Here is a 22,753-nt window from a genome sequence, read left to right as displayed (position 1 = left end):
CACTAATCTAATCGTCATTAACAGTTCCAACACTCCGGGCTGCTTGCCTTTACTACTTCCTTCACCTCTTCCTACATCACAGACCTGTTTCCCTCCATTCCCATAGCATTTTAGCATTGTAGATACCTTAATCTAATCGTCATAAACATTTCCCACACTCCGGACTGCTCACCTTTACTACTTCCTTCACCACTTCCTATGTCGCAGACCTCTTTCCATCCCTTCCCATACGATTTTAGGATTGTAGATTCCTTAATCTAATCATCATAAACAGTTTCCACACTCCAGACTGCTCGCCTTTACTACTTCCTTCACCACTTCCTACGTCGCGGACCTGATTCCCTCCCTTCCCATAGCATTTTAGGATTGTAGATAACTTTATCTAATCGTTATTAACAGTTCCCACACTCCTGACTGCTCACCTTTACTACTTCCTTCACCACTTCCTACGTCGTGAACCTGTTTCCCTCCCTTCCCATAGCATTTTAGGATTGCAGATTCCTTAATGTAATTGTCATAAACAGTTTTCACACTCCAGACTGCTCGCCTTTACTACTTCCTTCACCACTTCCTACGTCGCGGACCTGTTTCCCTCCATTCCCATAGCATTTTAGGATTGTAGATTCCTTAATCTAATCGTCATAAACAGTTTCTACACTCCAGACTGCTCGTCTTTACTACTTCCTTCACCACTTCCTACGTCGCGGACCTGATTCCCTCCCTTCCCATAGCATTTTAGGATTGTAGATAACTTGATCTAATCGTTATTAACAAATCCCACACTCCGGACTGCTCACCCTTACTACTTCCTTCACGACTCCCTATGTCGTAGACCTGTTTGCCCTCCTTCCTTATACTATTTTAGAATTGCAGATACATAAATGCTGCAGACGGTTCCCACACTCTGCACTGCTAGCCTTACAACTTCCTTCCTCATTTCCTACGTCATGGACCTGTTTTCCTCCCTTCCCATTACATTTTGGGATTGCAGATTACCTTAAAAACAGTTCCCACACTCCAGACTGCTCGCCTTTACTACTTCCTTCACCACTTCCTATGTCGTGGACCTATTTCCTCCCTTTCCATAGCATTTAAGGATTGCAGATACCGTAATCTAATCGTCATAAACAAATCCCACACTCCACACTGCTACCCTTGACTATAGAATCGAGTAATCTTCAGTATAATCTTTGCTCAATAGTAACAACTGATGTTTTTCCTTTTGTACTGTATTTTGTTTTGCTAGTATACTGTGGATAGACAAATTACAAGTCTTTTGTTTACTTTTTCCTTGTTATTTCGGTAACCAGGGAAACCTGTATGATTTCGCACGAAGATTTATTAACATTTCTTATATTGTTGGTGTTAGTGTTATTCAGTTGATAAACATTTCAGTTTAAGGTAAGTATCACAAATGTTTGCTGTAAAGTTGGAATTTACTGTTTAAGGGTTGATTTTTAATACTAGACCCTTATACATTTGTTGTATGGATTACATTTTCACTTTTTGTCAATATGCTTTTTAAATATATGGAGCAAAACCTTTCGAAGCTTTGTCCATAGGAGAACCAACGCTTTGTATTTCTATCGTTTGCTTTGTAAATATTTTCCATAAATGTGTTGTCTTTTGTCTATTGCATTATGACCCATTTGACCCATTTTAGTTAGGAACCTGCTATCTTACTGGCCTATGAAATACCAATGTAGACGGCAAATTACTGATTTTAGTAACTAATGGTTTGTTTGCCTTGACTCAAACCGCAGTTTGTAGTTTCATAATCGTACATGCCAGTAACTTTCCTTCAAGTTTGATTGGTTCCAATTGGTTCTAAGGTTTGACTGACGAAGATACCAAATTTAAGAGCGCCATGGGAGTGCTCTGTATATAATATTAAAAATTAGGTCTAATTCATTCTACCAACAACAGAGTAACACAGTTTTTATAGCTCATCCTACCCAAAATACTTATACAGTACTTCTGATAAGTGGAAGAGTAAAAGTCATGTAAATATAATTCAAAACATTAGCTGGTTTTCCGTTTGGAACTAAATGTGTAATTTGCTTAGCATTTCCAGTATTGAGAATCTTCAATTAGTTCAGTGTGAATTTTTTTACAAGATCATTTCTGTATACTTATTTATACGTAGGTGGTCCAACAGTTAAACGTTTAACAATTTTTTGTTGCTGTATGTTTATCAGTGAAAAACGTGTTTACAATATATTTTAAGTTGGTTATGTTTTTATAGAGGGTACGCTCATTGATATGTCTATAATAAACCATGTTTCCTCATGTTACAGTATTCATATTCTAAAATGGTAACAACGTCAAACTGCTGTTTCTGTTTCTCCGTACGAACTGGGGCTCTGATCATAGGATGGGTGGAAACGGTAATTATCAATATTTTCAAAATATCTTACAAAACTAAATGTATTTAAAGCTTGTTCTTGTTATGTATTTAGATATTCATTATAGTTGATGATCATTTTTCTCTTAGTACTAATGTCTGAAATACCACTGAATTACGTGACGAGGTTTTTTCCACATAAAAATTTCTTTTTTCGACATATTACTATGTGCATCTCAAATATCTAAGCTTTTGAACTCATGATTGCAACATAACGCTAACGAAATCATTTGATCAATTCGTAACAACCTCTAAAACAATATTGTACATTATATACATCATATACGTAATATGTATCAGCATGTAAAATCACATAACTTAATACACAAAACATAGCTACTGTTTTGTGAAATTAGCACTTTTTCTATGTTCCACCGTTACATTCTAGGGCGCTAGGTTCTAGCCCTGTTTTACACGTTACTTAGTGTATTGACACAAAGTTTGTCGTAAATAACAATTACAAACAAAATGGGTAATTGCTCATGAACAATGGTTTCTATACAGGTTTATACTTAATTGTTTGACATAAGCACTCGCCGATGCGCTTTTTATCGTTTGGATAAAATACACAAGCAATTGGACGACACAACTTGGTGGATTATTTGCCTAACCACACATTACGTACTCTTATCGAGATTCATGGGTGAAAGTCTGACTATCACAATGGATGAAACTTCTAAACCTATTAGCCAATTAAAACGATTGTATTTATTTTCGATTTTAAAAGACTGCTATATATATATATTTTTTTTAACGAATTTCCCATATAGGGAATAAGCTATTACCGTAGTACTCATTGTAAGAACTGGACCCGGGACCGATTTACTTTTTCGTTTTGAGGTCCCCAGAGGCCAAAAACACCCTCCGTTCAAATTCATATATTCGGGACACACCCGTTAGCTCGATAACTTGAGCAAAAATGATCCGATTTTGATGAAATTTGGTAGAAATGTGTAAATCTACGTTTATTCGAACGAGATCGCGAACCAGTATGATCGGACTATGGGAACGGGGGTTTAGGGGGGGTTTTATGGGGTAAAAATCGGTTTTCCCCATTTTTTACCCTAAAAACACAACATTTCACACTTTCTTTCCAGACCATTTTGTAGAGCTTAAAAAAAGAAATAATTTAGTATATTGAAGCGTTGTTGTATGCCTAACGGTTACGGAGAAAATTAAAAAACTTTAAATTTAAAATTCCCATGTCATTCTTATGGAGAATAAATAAACTGATGTAGTTTTGCTTGTTTATGGATATATTTTAATCAAATTTGGCAATTTTGTTTATTTCATACTAAGCTATCAACATTTGAAATAAAAACACACCTTAATACCTTCCCTGTAGCAGCAAATCTAGGTACTCATTAAAATTAATGTTATTTAAATAATAGGAAATAAATCTGACAATTTTCAGGGTATATTTTTGTAGAAATCCAGCCAGGTAAATGGAAATTCGCTTAGTCTGCAGGTTTGCCGCGGCGGGGGTATTTTTTACTTCACTTTGGTTTGTGGTAATAATTAGTTAGGTTTTAAATTATTGTAGGTTTATTTGGTACTCTCCTTTTACACCGACCCCAGCAGGGTTTTTTCCGTTATATCCACCAAACCAGATTATTTTAGGTTAGGTTAGGTGATTGATACATTAAATTATTTACTTTATTTAGAAATGTTTAGTTTTCAACCTAACCTAGCCTAACCTTGTGTGTTTGGTATGAAATGAGTGACGTTTTACTTTTAAAAATTAGTTTTTTCCCATTAACTCACGTTTAAAAACCATACTCATAATTCATTACTAGAACGAGATGTATGGCATGGTTTTGGATAGCTTTTTTTGTGTTCCAATAGAGGTTTTATACCAGCAAAAAAGCTGAGTGTTGGCTTAGCTACATGTGATCTGGCAGGGCATACTATGATTTTAATTGAATAATAATTTATGTTTCATGAGGCTACTAATAAATATTATTTATTGTCGTAAAACTTACATTTAAAATTTTTCAGGTGTTCGGAATTTTTGACGTAGCTGCAAAAATTACAGTGATGTCTACAGGACAACAAATTCAACTAGATTGTAAGTAATTTTATTGATATATTTAAAATATGTACCACTACCTAACTTTTGTCGCCATAACACACGTTTCAACTTACGTGTTGTGCGAACTATTCTTGATATCGTATAGCATAATCTGCATGATTCGATGACATCATGAGTACATTTTTCTTTGAAGTTAAAATTCTTTAGTTAGACGACAAGTAGTTAAATAAATTTTGTTACAGCCGTTTGTGTAAACTGTATCGCTCTTGAAGTGATTTCATCTTATTTAATAAAACATATAATTAGTGCATTTATAACAGGTTTGTTGTTATGAACCATAAGCCTTCGTTTGGGTTTGAAAATTACTTTATATTTATGACAATTTTAACGTGTCCCATTGTACAATATGAAGGCAAAGCTTGTAACAAATAATTATATTTACAAGAACGTTGAGTTTATAACTAAGCTAACAATTAGATAGGTCATTTTACTAAATATTTATTACATTTGACTCATTCTGAATTTTTTAGCACCCGCCAATGATATCAGTTCCAACATTACCTTAATGTTCTTGGAAGTATTGGTGGCCATAGCACTTCTTTATGGCGTGTATACGGTAAGAAATGTCTTAGTTACTCATTTGTCATTTGTTACTCAAAATTGTTTTTTCGTTAGTTCTGCTGTTCATATAATAGTACCACCAAATGCGGACTCTCGAAAAATACACTGCTTGCGTTTTTACATATAACATTTAAACAAATCTTGGAATAAATTTCTGTAGACATTTAGTGCGATCGCCAGCGGGAAATTCGCCTTGCAGTAGTTGATACGACTTCTGTGGAGGGCGTATCGGTTCGGTAGTGGATGTATAGGTGACGAGCCGTAAGCACTTTTCGTGTGCCTGCAAGTCTACGTTGTACCTGCATTGAAAGATGACATTTCAGTAACAGTGAACATTAAGTTCTGTACTTCACTTAGAAGAAAAACCACCTAGTGAAACTATTGAATTGTTAATTCATGCTTATTGTTGAAGAGGCGATGAAGAAAAGTCAAGTTTATGAGTAGCACAAACGGTTTCGTGAAGGCCGTGAAAGCATTGACGATGTCCCTAGTAGTGGACGTCCCTCAACATCAGTCAATGACGTAAACCTTATTGAGCGAGTACGTCGAGAAATGGGCGATGCATATCCATAGTTGTTTGATTAATTGTATAAAATTGTAGGTGGTGACGAAACAGGGTGTTATATCTACAACTCTCCAAGTTTGGTTAGGAAAAATTCATCTTTATTGGACTTAAAATTTAAAATGGTGGCCATTTAAATTTTTTAAACTTTAATTACTGAAAAATGGCTGGTGTTATAAAAAGGTTTCAAGGATACTTTTATTTAGAATATTTAATTCCCTATCAAACGATACCAATTTTAAGAAGATCGAAGAAGAAATAGCTAAAATATTACGATTTTTAGTTGTAAATGGGGTTGAAAAAGGCTAAGCTAGTCAGTTTTGCCCCATTTTACAACTAAAAATTCTAATATTTCAGCTATTTCTTATTCGATCTTCTTGAACTTGAGATCGTTTGATTGTGAATTAAAATTGCTAAATAAAAGTATTCTTAATGAAATGTATAATTTAATTTACAAGTTCAACAAGGCCAATATATAATTATTTTATTTTATTTATGTAAATTTAATTATACATTTCATTATTAATTGCCAATATCTCCAATATAATTTATAAAAGTATTCTTGAAATTTTTTCATAAACTTAGCCATTTTTTGTAATTTAAGTTTAAAAAATTAAAATGGCCATTTTTAAATTTTAAGTCGAATCAAGATAAATTCTTTTCCTAACAAGGGTCTCTTCTACCTTAACATAAATACCAAGTTTCATAAAGATCGGTTGAAAAAATTCCAAAATAAAAATGTTTATGTAAAAAATACAAAATGTCAGATATCTGGTTAACAAAGCGATTTTGGAAAAAATTGTTGTTCTTGATTTTCTCTTTATTTTGACCCATGGAATCACTACGTAAAATATGTCCCCACCTTTTTTGAACACCCTGTATTTATTGTTACATTCATTGTATTATATAAATGTTCTCATATTTATTTTTGACCCCGTTAGACGTATGCAATTATTTAACATGAAAACTTACAGTATAAATATGAAGTTACACGAATTTATGAAGTACAAACCAAATTTTTTACCTGGGTTAAAGTGTTTACATAAATATTATTTTAATACATCTGAAATATTTCCAGTACGACAGAACAACCGTACACTTCTACATCTTTCTGCATGCAACATTGATTGTTAGTAAAATTATCATGTTGATTGTTCTGCTCTTCTACGCAGCCTTCACATTTCATTTTATCATGTGGGAAATATGTGGAATATGTGAGTATTAATAAAAAAAATATCCCTTTCATTCAGTATCGATAGATAGTATCATAGGCATACATATCGATCATATATTTTTCATCCTAAAAGCTACTCAACATTTAGGAAAATGTAAAGGGAAAGATTTATAAGGCTTTGAAATTGTATCGGGTGTTTGATTGTGTATCAGGATGTTGCGTGAAAGATTTAGAAAAAAATGTTAACGTTTAGGAATATAAAAAATCATGCTTTGTTCAAAGATAAAGATTTTCGGGACACAGATTCATGAACAATCGTAATTAATTCTCCAATAATCTCTGCCTCCAATATTGTTTTTAAAATGCCCTTATTTTGAAATATTAAGCCTTTTGATTAAGGACTTGCCCTTCAAATTTTGTTTGTGGATCCATACAAAAAAATCTTTGGGGTATTTTCGGTCTATAAGGCTAGGCTATTCAGTTTTTAAGATTTTGTTGAATACTTCCCCAGGCTTTAAATAAATAAAAAGAGGTTAATAATGTTAACCTAATAATGGTAATCCATATATACACCGACATAATTATCCATATATTATCCGACATATTATGGCTGATAATCTAAAAGTTTTAAAAATAACGAAGTGTCTAAATTGCTTATTGCATCTTTTGTTTAGTTAATTGAATTTTACTTCAAACCTTTACTTAGCTTACCTTGAATGTGAACAGAATACCCTAGGTTTTGAGTTGTGTGTATTGCTAACAATGTTGTTCAAATTTGATTTCAGTTACACAAATATATGTGGTTGTCGTGGTCTACAGCTACTACAAGGAAATGGAAGAACACGAAGCTGAACCGTGGCCTTAACTGTTTGTTGTAGGCCTATACTATGGATGGTTTTGAGATATTTGGTTGCATATTGATCATCCCCTACAATTATTCTGTGTTTTCCTGACATATATTTTCTTGAGTACTGAATTGTTTACCATAAGCTTATAAGTCAAAATTGAAAGTCACTGTATCATAACCTTTCTTGGAATATCACTTTTATGAAACAGCTTCATTGATAAGTTTATTTACTCTCACACAACAACTCTATTGATAAACCCCGCTTTCGATACCCGTTTATCATCTAATGTTGTTTGTGTCATTGACGACTCCGATCACCAGTTAAGTTCGATAAGTGATAGAATAACACACGCAGTGTAAAATGTGGGAATTTAGGTGTTTTTGTGTTTATTTAATACTGTTTATGTTTGAAAGTGAGTATATAGGATGTGAAAAACATAATCAGCAAAGCCAACAGGATCGAGGCGGGCACATCCATAGCAGTGGGCGTAATCTACATGGCAGTGGGCACAATATTCATGGCAGTATTGGAGGCGCACACCCTGAGGGAAGACCCCACAGCAACCATCCTGCCAGCAACGTCAACACAGATTTCATCAACGCTGAACAACATACTCAACATCCTCAGCATCACCAGCGTCCTCAACAACCTCCCCCACATCATGCACAACATCCTCCACAACATCAGCGGCCACAACATCATCAAAATTCCCATCATCAGGCGAACCATCGACATAGCGTAAACACAGACTTTATAAATCACGAACAACAATCCGCCAAACCCCAACACAGTGAAGGTGTTCACACAAACGAGAGGGACACTGGTGAATTCATCAAGAATGAACGAAATGATCCACGACGTCCCAACCATCAGAGCCAAGGAGGCAGAAAGGGTGGACATTACGATAGCGCAGACGACTTTATCAAGAGTGAGAGGTTAGTTGTATCTCCAGATAAAGACAAGAAGCAACTACAACAAGGTAGAGCTGAAACTCCGACGAGTACCATGCCAACACTTGCGAGTCAGGGGATAACACTGCAAACTCTGACTGACTTCATAATACGTTCCCCAGTAAGGGATTGTCCACCTGGCTATAGGGTGGACTGGTCCGGCAATTGTCGTCCGGCTTTTTACTGAAGAGTTGACAATCAGTGTGATAAATTGCTTAGGTTATTTTCACCCTTAAGATGCTAGAAACATTAGTGTCATCATTTGTGTGTAACGTATATTATGTTTTAACTATTCGAATTGATTCAAAAACAAACTTTTAGACAAAACTCATGTTTTAAGAACGTATTTCTTCTAACACACCCACTAGCAAACACTGTGATGTACATTTAATTTTAAACACTATGTACATTATGTACAAACTACATATTTTATTACTCTTCTGTACAAAAGTTAATATGTTTAAATTTCTTCACGTACAATACATAAAGAAGATATTGCCTTGATGATGCTTTATTGTACTTCCAAAACTAGACTTATCTGTTATTTATAAAAACAGTATAATAATACTAATAATTTACTGAACTATTACTATTATTATTATTTTGAGACGTACAAGCAAACATAAGTATATATATATATATATATATATTTTTTTTAAGATGAATTTGAATACATGATTTTTTCACAACACTATAATGTTTTTAGCTACTACATATGTTTTACATATGTTAATTGGTGGCTGAAAGTTACGTTTTGCTGGCCATGCCAGCTGTCATCGTCATTTGGGGACCGAGCAGGTTTTTACATCCCTAGGGCCGCAAAATCAGCTGCCCGTTTACTTACTTAAAACGTGAATGCATGTTAAATACACCCTCAGTATCCATAGCATTGCAATAGAATTGTTTTATTGTCACCGTTGCCTAGCAACTATTTATTTTTATTTTTGCCGATTCCTCAAATTATTTCTTCATATAACCTTAAATTTGTAGTTGTGTTGACTCAGTGTGCATTATTATTGTGGTGAATAGTGGTAATAGGGTATAGTGTGGTGAAAAATAGCGTTCGTACCACGGACCGAAATGGTTTTGCAGCTCTCAATCAATTTAAAAACTATCTCGAGCCGACAAACCCTCATTTTCGGCCCTAAGTACGAAATATACTATTAATACTTTATCACATACTAAGATTTAATTGTTTTAGCGGCTTAATAAGATATCAAGGTCAGCTGGTCCCAGTTTTAAACTATCAAAATGATACCTTTTGAAAATTTTTAAGAATAATATAACAACAAGGTATCTTACTAATATTATAAATCTGAAAGTTTGTGAGTTTGTGTGTATGTTTGTGTGTTGCTCAATCACGCATAAACTACTTGACGGATTGGGCTGAAATTTGGCATGATGATAGCTCACATTCCCTATTAACATTTAGGCATATTCTTATCTCAAAAATCCTTTCGGGCTCCGCCCCAGTGGTCCTGTAGTTCCCCATGTTAACCTTATGAGTATTCATATTTAAAGGGAATTAAAGAATTTACCCAGCTGTTTCAACTTTACAAGTTGGTTCTATAATATGCAATAGCATTAAAAGTTATAAGGTTTCCCAACAGGGTGCAGCACTATTATTATTTTGTTTGTGCATATATGACAACAGCTAATTTGAATTAAGCAGCAACAAAAAGCTGTGATACACAATGAGAACTGTAAAAGTAGGATTGTTTACAGTTAGGTTTGAGTTTTTAATTTAATGAATAATTTGTGATATTGTGCGAATGATTGATAATTTATTTTTCTATTGTTTAGGTGAAATGGTAGAACATTATGGCAATGGTAGATGTGTTATACTATATCATATCGTAAATTTATGAACCAAATTTTATCAAACTGTGTCCTCCCCCATTGCAAACGCAAAGCTTGAGTATAACTGCAATAAGCATTTTATACTTATATGCCAACCCCGTACGAAGGACGGGTGCTCTGCTAGTAATATATAAATGTGATAGATAATTTAAAACTGAAGAATAAGGAAAATCATACTTTGTTTTCCCTCGTGTCAGGTAAAACATTATTTTGCCTACTAAAACAGTTAAACATTGTATAGTATAGTGAGTGAACTTACACTACAGGAATTTATTTTACGGAGCTAAACCATTAGAACTCATTTGTGCTGCTAAACCACAACATAGAGGTTTAAACCTTCAGAGTGTGGTTGAGTTTGAAAGTCCGGGAGATCCCGAGGGAACAGAGGGAAGATAAAGTAAGGGGACACCATCTGTACATGTAGTCTGGGACTAGCATTGTCTACTTGACTTCACTGTAGTAAAAATGTTTCCGCCTTTACATGTTTGGCAGTTTAAATAAAATGGACCAACCAGGCACAACCAGACACAATGCCTCACATTCACAAAGTATAACTCGTGAACTCGGAAGTTGATCTCGCCCTACACCTTCAAGCCAAATTTCATCAAAATCGGACAAAATTACTCAAGTCATCGCGTTCACGGATGTATAAATAAAAATTTGAACGAATAGTGTTTTTGGCCTCGAGGGACATTAAAATTAAAAAGTATATCGGTCCTGGGCCTAGGTCTTACCGTGCCACTTACGGTAAAAGCTACTTCCATATCAAGAAATTCGATAAAACCAATAATTCTTTTTTAAGCCAATCGTTTTATGTAAGAAGTTTTTTCTTTTAATAAGTTACATGAACACTGACTAAATTACCACTGAACAAGGAAAAGTCGACTTTAAATTATAAAAGAAAGTCATGTAAAGAGGTTCCTAAGAACGTGTTTAGAAAGTTTCACTAATACGTGACAAACATTACAAATCCTACATCAAAGTGCAGTAGTTACATTATGTGTTTCTTGTATGTGTGAACTACTAAAGAGATGGTACGTGTAAGAATCATTGTAGACTTGTGGATTATACCAATGTACAGATAAACAAAGGTTCGTAATATTACTAATTAATTGTTAACTAGCTGCTGTACCCGTGCTTTGCGACGGGAAGAGGACACAAAATAGAAACATTTTGATCTTTACATTATTTTGTTGTATAAAAAAGTTGCACATCCACCAACGCTTTTAGAAATGCATTTTATTTAGTTTTCAACTAACATCGAAAAACAACAGAGATTGAGTAATAAGGATCTGAGTTTTCAATCAATTAACTTTTAACAATTTGTGTATCTTTAAGTGGAATGAATAGGAATATTGCATTGCACAGTTATTTCTAAAAACTAACCTCAAATTTTAACTACGTTTTTTCTAAAGGATTTCTAAAGTTGGGCGTGTCCAGAGCTCAAATCAATGATGCCTTAAATAAAAACAGTGTCCCAGTTAGGCCCAGACGAGGCTGCCCGTAATGTGATGCGTTCGTAACAACCCCGTCAACGTCACTATGATGCAAAGCGTCAAAATTATGTTTCCGATGAACCCGCTTTTTATCACACATTTCATTTCTGACCACCAAGTCGTGGGTGTTACCAAATCTGAAGATTGTCAAAGAACATTGTCTAAGATTGTCTGATTGTCTTGTTGATGGTCAAAGATTGTCTGAAGATTGTTAATGTAGTTAGTGAAATTTTACTGACATGCTTGTAGGTTTTTTTGGCTTGTGTAACATTGAAATTTGTAATGGTCTTGTACGGGATTGGTCCAACCCCTGCACTCGTTATACTAACCTTTAAGTAAGTATCATCAATAGTTAAAATTAATAAAAACTAGGTGAAATATAAAAGTAAATTCCATTAAAGTCGGTCATAGTAAAACTTTTATATATATATTTATTTAGTGATGTTTATTTTTATATCGTTTCAAGACCTTTAAGCTGAAGTCTAGAATTTTTTTAAACTTTGTCTGTTATTCAAAATGTGTAAATTAATGAATATGTATATTGTTATAATTAGTAATATTGTTTCTATTTATAACAAACAACAATATTACTTACATTTTATTTTTATTTTTATCCTAATATATTAAATATGCTCTTCGTAATAGTAGTAGTAAATTCAAATTTAATTTGGCCCTCCACTTGAAATTACTGGCGTTTTCATTTTTCGTTTACTATCATATTTTCTCTATTTAATAGTTATTACAAATCATATTCCATTATACGTATGCAAAGAAATACGTCACGAAAATGTGTTAAAGCATTGTATGAGCTGGTTCATAAGAAAAACCATTGTTTTGTGTGGATAGGTATATTGTGGGCCCAAAGAACCTACACATATCCCCCACCTAACATTTCTATTGACCTCTATACATTTATTTCAATTCCTAATAAGGTGTAGGAGGTCCCAATACTCCAGGAAGCCACCCAATAGGTTCTACACCAAGTCGCGGCCCTCTTTGATTGTATAATCAAGCAGGATAGGTTAGGTTGGGTTAGGTTAGGTTAAGTTAGGTTGGATTAGGTTAGGTTAGGATAGGTTAGGATGACATGCAAACAAGAACAAATTCCTTCTTCTAGCAACTCACCCCTACCTAGCTTTTGGGCGCAACTAAGAAACATTTTTGGGACCCTTTGAGGGCTTAGCGCAATTCAGGAACTCTCTGGCGCAATTAATGCACGACCATCTTCACACTACACAGATGCAGTTTGTGAACACCTCTGAAGGATATTAGTCATACATCCCCCTGAGATGACTCATATTAGAGGGTGTATATGTCCAGCCCTGGTCTAGTAAGGGATGACCCACATCATGGTGGGTGGGGCGGGGGTGGGGTTGGGATGGCTGGGCCTGTGTCTAGCTGAGCACCAAAATACCCACGGTCGCACATGCGCACAGCGGTCGGTTACGCAACTCGACCTTCGCACATCATCCCTTATCGACCAAGCTTATTTTAGATCAGTAATTGCTCTGTCTTGTTGTAAAGTCTTGTAGACTTGAGCTACAACAGACAAGCGGCCTGTGACGATTCTTAAAAAACAATTTCAAACATAAAACCAAAATTGTACGAAAAAATGAGAACGTTTCTAATTACAGTAAAGTTAATTACAATTCTTCTGACATGGTCTGAGTAATTAGTGGTGAAAAAAGCAAAATGCAAAAAAGGCATGTATGATCCTGGATCAGTAATTGGTGAGGGTCATCGTGACATAAGATATTTTTTAATATTTACTAGTTCACAAACCCGTAAAAAATAGTGAAACAACCCTGTCATTTTTTTATGATAAACAAAATGAAGTATTTTCAGCTAATATGTAAATAAATGGGTTATTAAGAATTTTACCACAAAAAATAGTCAACTATCACTATAGTGTAGTCAACTATAGACTCACAATACCACATAATAATATATCTTTATGTCTTTTGATCGCAAATCTTTGTACAATATTTCAAATTACTTTTAACATTCAAACAATTCTTTAAAGCTAGTAAGCGAGAAACAGTTTCTTTAAATCTCATTATAGTTAAAACCAACTTAGTAAAACTTCATCTGAATTTCTAAATATTTTTGAATACGTTCAAATCAAAACGCAATCAAGTAACTTGGAATTTCTTAGTCGGTAGGTTTCCTATTTATAGTGCTTAGAATAAAGAACTATTCTCCAATTGTCATTCCCAAACGGTAATTTACCTATTTCTTGTTTTGTTTTATACCTTGCAATTATACAATTGCTAACTGGAAAACTAAATTATGTGTGTAGAGGAATTATATTGTAACAAGAAATCCCAATAATGAAAATGGAACTACTGAAAACGAATGCGATATTTTCTGAATACAATTTAAAACAATTCACTAAATTAAAGCATTGTCTATCGTTTCAATTGTCAAAGATTTAAGTAACTTTTTGGATATTCACAGCCAGATTAATGGTCAGCTAAATTAAACGACGTGACAGTTGTTTAATTTAAAAAAATAAATTAAGATCAGTGCTCGCCATTAAAAACTTCAACAACATCGAGTACTAAAATAGAAAGAATAGTTCAATTTTCAGTTGATCGATTCATTAAATCTAGAACAGGGGTTATACTGTGCCTAAAAACGGTGAAAATGTCTAACTAATTTGGGATGTTTTTAATGCTAGATTCTCAATGAAAACTGTAATAGATGCCGAAAAATGTGTTATATATGAGCAAAAACTGAAAAAGCATGTTTACTGTGCTTACACTAGGATGAAATGTCTACACTGAAGAAGAATGGACTGTCTTTATTATTGAGATGGTCAAAGCAATGGGCGTGACAGCGAGTTCAAAGCTGAAACAAGTCTTCTGAACGCGTCTTGCTTTGAATACTGTACCTTGAAAAGACTCAGCACTATGTAACAGTTTACTCACTTTCATGCATAACTAAATGTCATTAAGAGTCATCAGCAGAACTGGTATGCAATTGTTTTTAATGTGCTTACGTTTCTATTTATAACAAACAACAATATTACTTAATCTACACTTGACACCGAACGTGAGGATTAACTAATTGACAAATTCTTTATTTAACCTGCCCTGAGTTAGAACAAAGGTCTACTCTTCCCCCAGGACAGGAACGTCAAATATACAAACAATACATGTACAGAGTTGTGGACTATGGAAATCTAAAATTTACTTCTTATAAGTAAAAACACAAATTATATAACAATACAGTGAAAACAACAGTAAAACTGAAAATATAACAATAACATTGAAATATATAATAGGAGCTTATGCACTCCTTCGAGCGATTCGTAATTGTCTTTCTTAAGAAGAGTCGATTAAATTCCCAAACACCACCATTAGGAACGACCTCCCAGATTACATTGGGACATTACTCCAGGGTCGAAACTGTGTCCTGAATCCTGAACCGTCATCAAGGATATGTGGAATGAATCCTCCTCACAATCAGAAATGGGCACTACTGTATTCAATCAGTTTCTTATGGAGATAACAATTAGTTATTAATTAGGCTGGAGTAGAAAATGTCTAACTATCCAGTTATGGTGTTAATTTCAGATTTCATAAATCACAATTTCAGAAATCACAAAATTTCAGAAATTACATTGTCAATGATTTCCCTTGAATGACATTGGGAATCACCCTAGAAGATTACAGTCTCAATAGAATGTAGTGGATTCAAAGGGATTAGTGTCCTGCATTTGATTTTGTAAAGAACCCACTTTTTCGTTCCATCTTAGACTAAATTTAAAGTAAAATTGATACACGATATAGTAAAGTTTTTACAACTCAAATGAAGGATGTTATGTAAATTGATATTTTGTTTGATAGTTTTAATTTAGCTTTCTTTATTCTCGTTTGATACACGTTTGATGGGACATATTACAAGACGTGTTATTTGACGTATTTTTGTACTTTCAGGTAATTTAATAACACGTACGATGCAGATCAAGAAGTTGAATTCTAATAAGTCAATGAGAATCACTAAGCTATTTAATCCCTTTCATATCTTTGGCTGAAAAATTCCACTGTCATTCTGAAAGTTTTGTATATTCTAACAACAATCGTTACTATCAATTCACAAATGTTGACTCGCAACCCAATCGCTGTAATACTTTTATCAAAACCCCGTCCTCGCCCAGGGCGACAGATTGTGTCGATCGAAGTGCATCCGTTTGGATTAAAGCCCTTACGCTATCGGGATTTTTCGGTGCTAAAGCTAGACTTGCAACCCAGTTGGTGCAGCAGCCCCCCTCCCCTGGTAAATGGGTCACCCATCACCCCCTGCCACCCCCCCCCCTCAATAAAGCTTCACGTGGAGACTGCCGTCAGACTGTGGTTTAACATTATCGCTGCACCCTGTGACCTAAATTTTCCTTATTGCCCCACCTTCATCATCTAACGTCATTTTACGCATAACCAGAAACTACACATAATTACACATAACCACTCACGTCCGAAACACCTGATCGCACTGTTGTGTTATAGTTTATCAGTTTTATTTTTATGGAACCGGTTGTAGCTAAATTTGTATTCAAACATATCGTAGTTGAATCAGCTTATCACGGAGTGTAATGTAATTCACAAATAGTTTCATACATTTTTTTTTTGTCTTGTACTTTGAAATATTAAAATTGCTACACGTTAAACTAAATTTGGTGTAGAACCAAAGCAAATGGGGTAGCAATATTGTAACAAGGCATCCCAATAATGAAGATGGTACTACTGAAAAAGAATGTGAGACGTTCTCAATGTAATTTAAACCCCTCAAAATAATCTAAATCAAAGTCATTTTTTTCATTCACAACCAGATTAAAAGATTTAAATTAAGTGGCGTGACAGTTGTTTACATATATTTTTATTAAACTACGTGGTAGGCATTTAAAGACTTCAACAACATCAATTCCCAATGAGGTGATGAATTGAATTTAGATCATGGATTATATTAAATGTGTATTGCATAATGTTCGTCCAACGTTTGCAATGAGCCCACACGTATAATGTAAATATTTACACTATCGTTATAGGTATATCCGAATGTCAATATGAAATCATTGGAGATTCCGAAAGTACATTAATTTTACACACCTTTCTTACGATCAAATTGTATTTAACATACTTTTCACCACACTGATGTTTTTAGCTATTTTTCATAAGTTAATTGGTGACTGAAAGTTACGTTTTGCTGGCCATGCCAGCTGTCATCGTCATTTGGGGACCGAGCAGGTTTTTACATCCCTAGAGCCGCAAAATCAGCTGCCCGATTACTTTCTTAAAACATGAATGCATATTAAATACACAATCAGTATCAATAGGATTGCAATAGAATTGTTTTACCATCACCGCTGCCTATCAACTAGTTATTATTATTTTTCTGATTCCTCAAATTATTTCTTCACCTTAAAGTTGTAGTTGCGTTGACTATCAGTGTGCATTATTTATTGTGGTGAATAGTGGTAATAGGGTATAGTGTGGTGAAAGCGTTCGTACCACGGACCGAAATAGTTTTGCAGCTCTCAATCAATTTAAGTTCATCTTTCTCTTCTACATAAATATCGTGGATACGACGTCTCAAAGCTCAATGTTGAATCGTGTTAAACGTGTTACTCACTTAACGTATCAACTTTGTGTGTAAGCAAGGGTCACACCTCGTGGACATTATCATATTGTGAGACAAGCTCTAAAGTAACACCTCCGTATTATGTTATCCTTCTCCCAAGCCGCTGTAAAGAGGTTATCTTTACGCTTTGATGTCTGCTCCAGGACACAAGACACGTTTCGGCTTTGCACTAGACGTGGTCTCGGCATTATCTCACTTGCAACATATACGTTTATTCTGTCAAGCGGTAAAATATACGTACCGACGTAATTTATAAACGATTTAGTTTACAATGTAAAGTATATGGTATTTATTTACATCGTTCAGCATTATAAAAAATTATTAGCATATACTTTGTCAAGTAGTGTTAAAAGTACCAAAAGGTTTTATTCACGCTATAAATTATTTGTATATTGTTTTAAGTAGATTTTTATAAAACATTGTTATTGCAATCCGAACAATTAATTGTCGGCTTCAAAGTTATCTTTTTTACATTGTACATTGTCAGGAATTTTCAGTAAAAGTCTCAACGTAACTTAGAAGTGGTAATTAAGTTCCGATTTAGTTATGGGGAGTTTTTTTTATAAATTGCTATTCATATGTTGTATGTTGTAAATTTGAAAAAGTATTAACTCTGTAATAGTATATTTCGTACCTAGGGCCGAAAATTAGGTTTTGCCGGCTCGAGATAGTTTTTAAGTAAGAGACGAAGTCGAGAACTTAAATCGATCGAGAGCTGCAACACCATTTCGGTCCGTGGTACGAACGCTATTTTTCACCATACTATACCCTATTACCACTATTCAACACAATAATAATGTACACTAACAGTGGACATAACTACAATTTTAAGGTTATGTTAAGAAACAGTTTCATTTTGAACACAAGCGGGCAGCTGATTTTACGGCCCAATGGATGTAAAAACCTGCTCGGTCCCCAAATAACGATGACATCTGGCATGGCCAGCAAAACGTAACTTTCAGCCACCAATTAACGTATGTAAAACAGCTAAAAATATCATAGTGTGGTGAAAAATATATACCAACATAATTTGCCAAGTTTTTTTATCGTCAAATATAGCATAGACACTTTCAAACTTATTGTAATAGTTCGGTGTATTTTTTGCTCATTTGAACTTATGTAAACCATTGTTGTTTTATTCATTGCTGTGATATCAACATTATGTAGTTTATAATGTCTAGAAAAATGTATGTTCCTGCATGTATTTATGTAAGTATTTATTGGTGCTGGTCTACCTACGAAGTTAATGTAGTCGCTATATTTACAATATTTAAATTAAACTGTCTCTGAATTTGACTTCTATTTAATAGATCAAGTTGTTTTTTCTGTACAATTACTCACATTCCAAACCAGTACAACGCCATTAGTTGTGCCTGTATGTGTACAACATAGCTTTGTATCTTAAGATCAAAGTAATACAGATAATTAAGTTAGGGGAGTCCATAATGTACCAGGATAAAAAATTAAGTTAGTATTTTCCCCTAAAATTGACCAGCTTGTGGCTAGAATCATATTTTGATTCTGGTGGTCAAAGGTAAACTAGTTTGAAGGGGTTGACTGCAGCCCTCAACACACCAGTGTATCTGAATCACGTTGGCGCCGTTGCATTTTTAAAACGTTATACTTCCCTTTGGTTTCATCCTTGTGCAATCGAATGAATGAATACTGTATTACATTAAAACAAGAGTGATTGATAATATACGAGTTGTAATATAGAATAGTATTATTAGTCACGTTTTTTATACCCTATCCAAAATCCAGACAATGCTTTATCCATATTTTTTTTACAATAGTAGTGTTTTGTTTTTTTCCTAGGACGCTAAGCACGAGCCTGCAATTTTTTATAAAGAAGAGTACACAAGAGAAAAGTGTGGCCCTTTAGATCTACTGTAGAAAGTAGTGTGGTCTATGTGTTGACCACAATCTACCATAAGTATATAATAATTTAATATCAGGCAGTTTATTAGTTTGAGTTTGTCCGGAAGAAACACATAGTCAGACATAAACAACATATTAATTGTAATATAACTGTCTTATGATGGGTCTTGAATAATACACGTCTTGCTGCTACAAAGTCCAGTTTATTAAGGAAGCGTCTAGGCTAGTTAACAAGTGGGGTGGGGGACATGCAAGTCACACCCTTATCATGTTTGACCCATGGTCTACGGAACTTAATTAGCCAGAACGAATAACAATACATATGTAATGCAAATTATAATAATATGACATCTCCCTTTTCATATAAAAAAAAATAAAAATCATCAACTTTGAACACTAGGCCTAAACAAAACTTTTCTTTTGGCAGAAGCAACATATTAAAATACAAAATTAAAAATTCATCTATACAAAGAGATCAGTTGGATATTATATATTACATACGTTCAAACTATAGCAGCATTTAATATATATATATATATTTTTTATGAATCAAAAAATCACAACACTAAATAAAAAACATTTTTCAATTGAAATAAAACATTGCGACTTAGCCTAATCAAAACTACAAATCAATTCTTTGTGGTGCCTTTACTACCCTACCAGATCTAGTTTTATAGGCCATGTCAGTACTTTGGTTAGGTGATGTCACTTGACGGTCACGGTTGGGTGAGGTTAGGTTTCTGACAGGTGACGGAGATGTACGAGTAGGAGAACCTATAATGGATCTAGGACTCACAGGAGATCTAGTATCAGGCAGTTTTACCGGAGAGGTTTTGACTGGTACAGGCTTAGGTTGGGAATCATCTTTGTACAAGGTTCTGTTTGGGTTTTGGCTGAAGCCAGGGAATGGACGGATATGATACCTATTTTTCACATAGGCTCTGTCTGACATGTTACTTTTAACAATATAGGACCTTGGTTCATTTCTACTTTTGATTACCTTACCATGTACCCACTGATTCTTATGCTTCATAAGAATATTTTCATTATTATTAAGAGGTCTCATAGGCCTAGCTTTTCTGTCATAGTACATTTTTTGTTTTTCTTGCCTTGAAATCAAACTATTTCGAACATTCTTATAATTTAACTTAGGCCTAAGTGACATTTCATTAGACGGTAGTACACCATTGATCTTTCTACTGAACAATATCTCCGCAGGAGATGGAATCGAGTTGCTAATAGGAGTGTTTCTGTACTCCAATAAGGCTAGATACAAATCAGATTTATCTAACATAGATTTCTTTACAATATTTTTCACATTTTGGATTGCTCGCTCTACCATCCCGTTTGCCTGAGAAAAGTGAGGATTTGTTAATACATGATTGAATTCCCATTGAACACTAAATTCTTTAAAAGCAAAACCAGTAAAACAAGTGTCATGAGCGGTAATTACATGTTTGGGAATGCCATGCCTACTGAATATTGCTTTTACCTGGCTTACTACATATTGGCTTGACATACTTTGCATGGTTAAAATCTCTACATACTTTGAAAAATAATCAACACACAATAAAAAAGTTTTACCATCATGAAAAAATAAATCTAATCCTACCTTCTGCCACGGGAGTTTGGGAACTGGGTGAGGCAACATAGGTTCTTTGAAATTACTTCTTGCATTGACAGCACAAGTTTCACATTTGCTTACAACATCTTCTATTTGATTATTGATGTTTGGCCAATAAATCACATTCCTTGCCCTTAACTGTGTTTTTGTAACACCGAGATGAGGGTAATGGAGACGTTTCAACATTTCAGCTCTTAAGCTGACAGGAATAACAATAGCTGTACCTTTAAAAATCAAACCGTTACAAAATGTTAGTTCATCCTTGACACACCAATATTGTCTTATAGCTAGCGGTACACTCTTTCTGTGAGTAGGCCAGTCATTGCCTACAATAAACTTAACTAAACATTTCATTTCATCATTTTCTACCAAATTTCTTAACTTATCTAAATTCACAGGACTTATGTTACAATCAATTAACCTCACATGAGCTTCAATCTGTTCATCTTCCAAGTTCAATTCACCATTGTCATTCACATCGTACGCTCGAGAGAGAGTATCTGCAATAAAAAGTTCTTTGCCTTTTTTGTACACCAAGTTTAGATTGTATTGTTGTAATTTGATCCTCATCCTTTGCAAACGAGGAGATAATAGCTCAAGATTTTTTTGGAAAACTCCAAGTAATGGTTTATGATCTGTCTCTATTGTCACAGAGGGACAACCAAAAATGTATTGATGATAACGCTCACAAGCGAAAACTATAGCTAAAAGTTCACGCTCAATCTGTGCATAACGTCTCTGAACTTCGCTTAATGCCTTACTGGCATATGCAACTGGAAGACCGCCCTGGAGGAGAGCCGCGCCTAAACCACTTTGTGAACTGTCAACAGTCAAAACTATTGGTTTGTTAACATCAAAATATTGCAAAATAGGTCTGTTCGTTAACATTTCTTTCAACTTTTCAAAAGAGTTCTGCTGCTCATGTTGCCATGAAAAAATCGCATCTTTTTTCAAAATTGCACGGAGTGGTGCAGTGTGTTCAGAGACATTAGGCAAATGTCTACTTACATAGGTTACAAGACCTAAAAATCTTTGAAGTGACTTCTTATCACTGGGACGATCCATAGAGGTTATGGCCCGCACCTTACTGTCGTCCAGATCAATACCCTTTTCAGTAAATTTAAAGCCTAGGTAAGAAATTTCCTTTATTCCTATCTTACACTTCTCTTTATTGAGTTTAATATTTTCAACCCTTAACTTGTCAAGAACGCGTCTTAAACGCAAGTCATGCTCTGACTTATCGCGACCCCAGACTATTATGTCGTCTATATAAACTTCAACACCCTCAAAACCATCAAGAAGCTGTTTCATTTTCTGTTGAAAAACTTCAGATGCGGAACACAACCCATATGGAAGTCGAAGGAATTTGAATCTCCCAAAGGGAGTGTTGAAAGTTGTAAGGTCCGAAGACTCATCGTCTAGTCGAACGTGCCAAAATCCATTTTTACTATCTAAAGTACTGAAATATCTGGCACCTGCCATTTTACTAGCAATTTCCTCAAAGGACGGCATTTGAAAGTGTGGCCTCATTATAGCATTATTTAACTCTCTGGGATCTAAACACAATCGTAGGTCACCATTTTGTTTGTATACAATTACCAGTGATTGAACCCATTCAGTGGGATGTTCTACCTTTTCAATAATTTTTAGCCTAACTAAGGACT

The 22,753-nt window shown here is 34.5% G+C and overlaps 1 protein-coding gene across 1 annotated transcript; it reads left to right on the top strand.

Annotated features, from left to right (window-relative positions):
• Window positions 1-1,334: 1,334 nt before the first annotated feature.
• On the top strand, window positions 1,335-8,918 carry LOC128991131 (uncharacterized). The gene is made up of 6 exons (XM_054413882.1): window positions 1,335-1,401; window positions 2,298-2,387; window positions 4,403-4,472; window positions 4,967-5,052; window positions 6,698-6,833; window positions 7,579-8,918. The coding sequence occupies exons 2-6, from the start codon at window positions 2,313-2,315 to the stop codon at window positions 7,656-7,658; spliced, it is 447 nt and encodes a 148-aa protein (XP_054269857.1). The 5' UTR covers window positions 1,335-1,401; window positions 2,298-2,312; the 3' UTR covers window positions 7,659-8,918.
• Window positions 8,919-22,753: the final 13,835 nt, after the last annotated feature.

The sequence above is a fragment of the Macrosteles quadrilineatus genome, unplaced genomic scaffold (genome assembly GCF_028750875.1).
Source record: "Macrosteles quadrilineatus isolate MER2022 unplaced genomic scaffold, UCM_ALF_1.0 Scaffold_3__2_contigs__length_128488019, whole genome shotgun sequence".
NCBI lineage: Eukaryota > Metazoa > Arthropoda > Insecta > Hemiptera > Cicadellidae > Macrosteles > Macrosteles quadrilineatus.
This window is presented reverse-complemented; position numbering and strand designations above follow the sequence as displayed.

Coding starts and splice junctions, on each gene's coding strand:
- LOC128991131 (XM_054413882.1), top strand. CDS start 2,313: ATGGTAACAACGTCAAACTGCTGTTTCTGTTTCTCCGTACGAACTGGG. Junction 2,388..4,402: donor TCATAGGATGGGTGGAAACG/GTAATTATCAAT, acceptor AAAATTTTTCAG/GTGTTCGGAATTTTTGACGT. Junction 5,053..6,697: donor TTCTTTATGGCGTGTATACG/GTAAGAAATGTC, acceptor AAATATTTCCAG/TACGACAGAACAACCGTACA.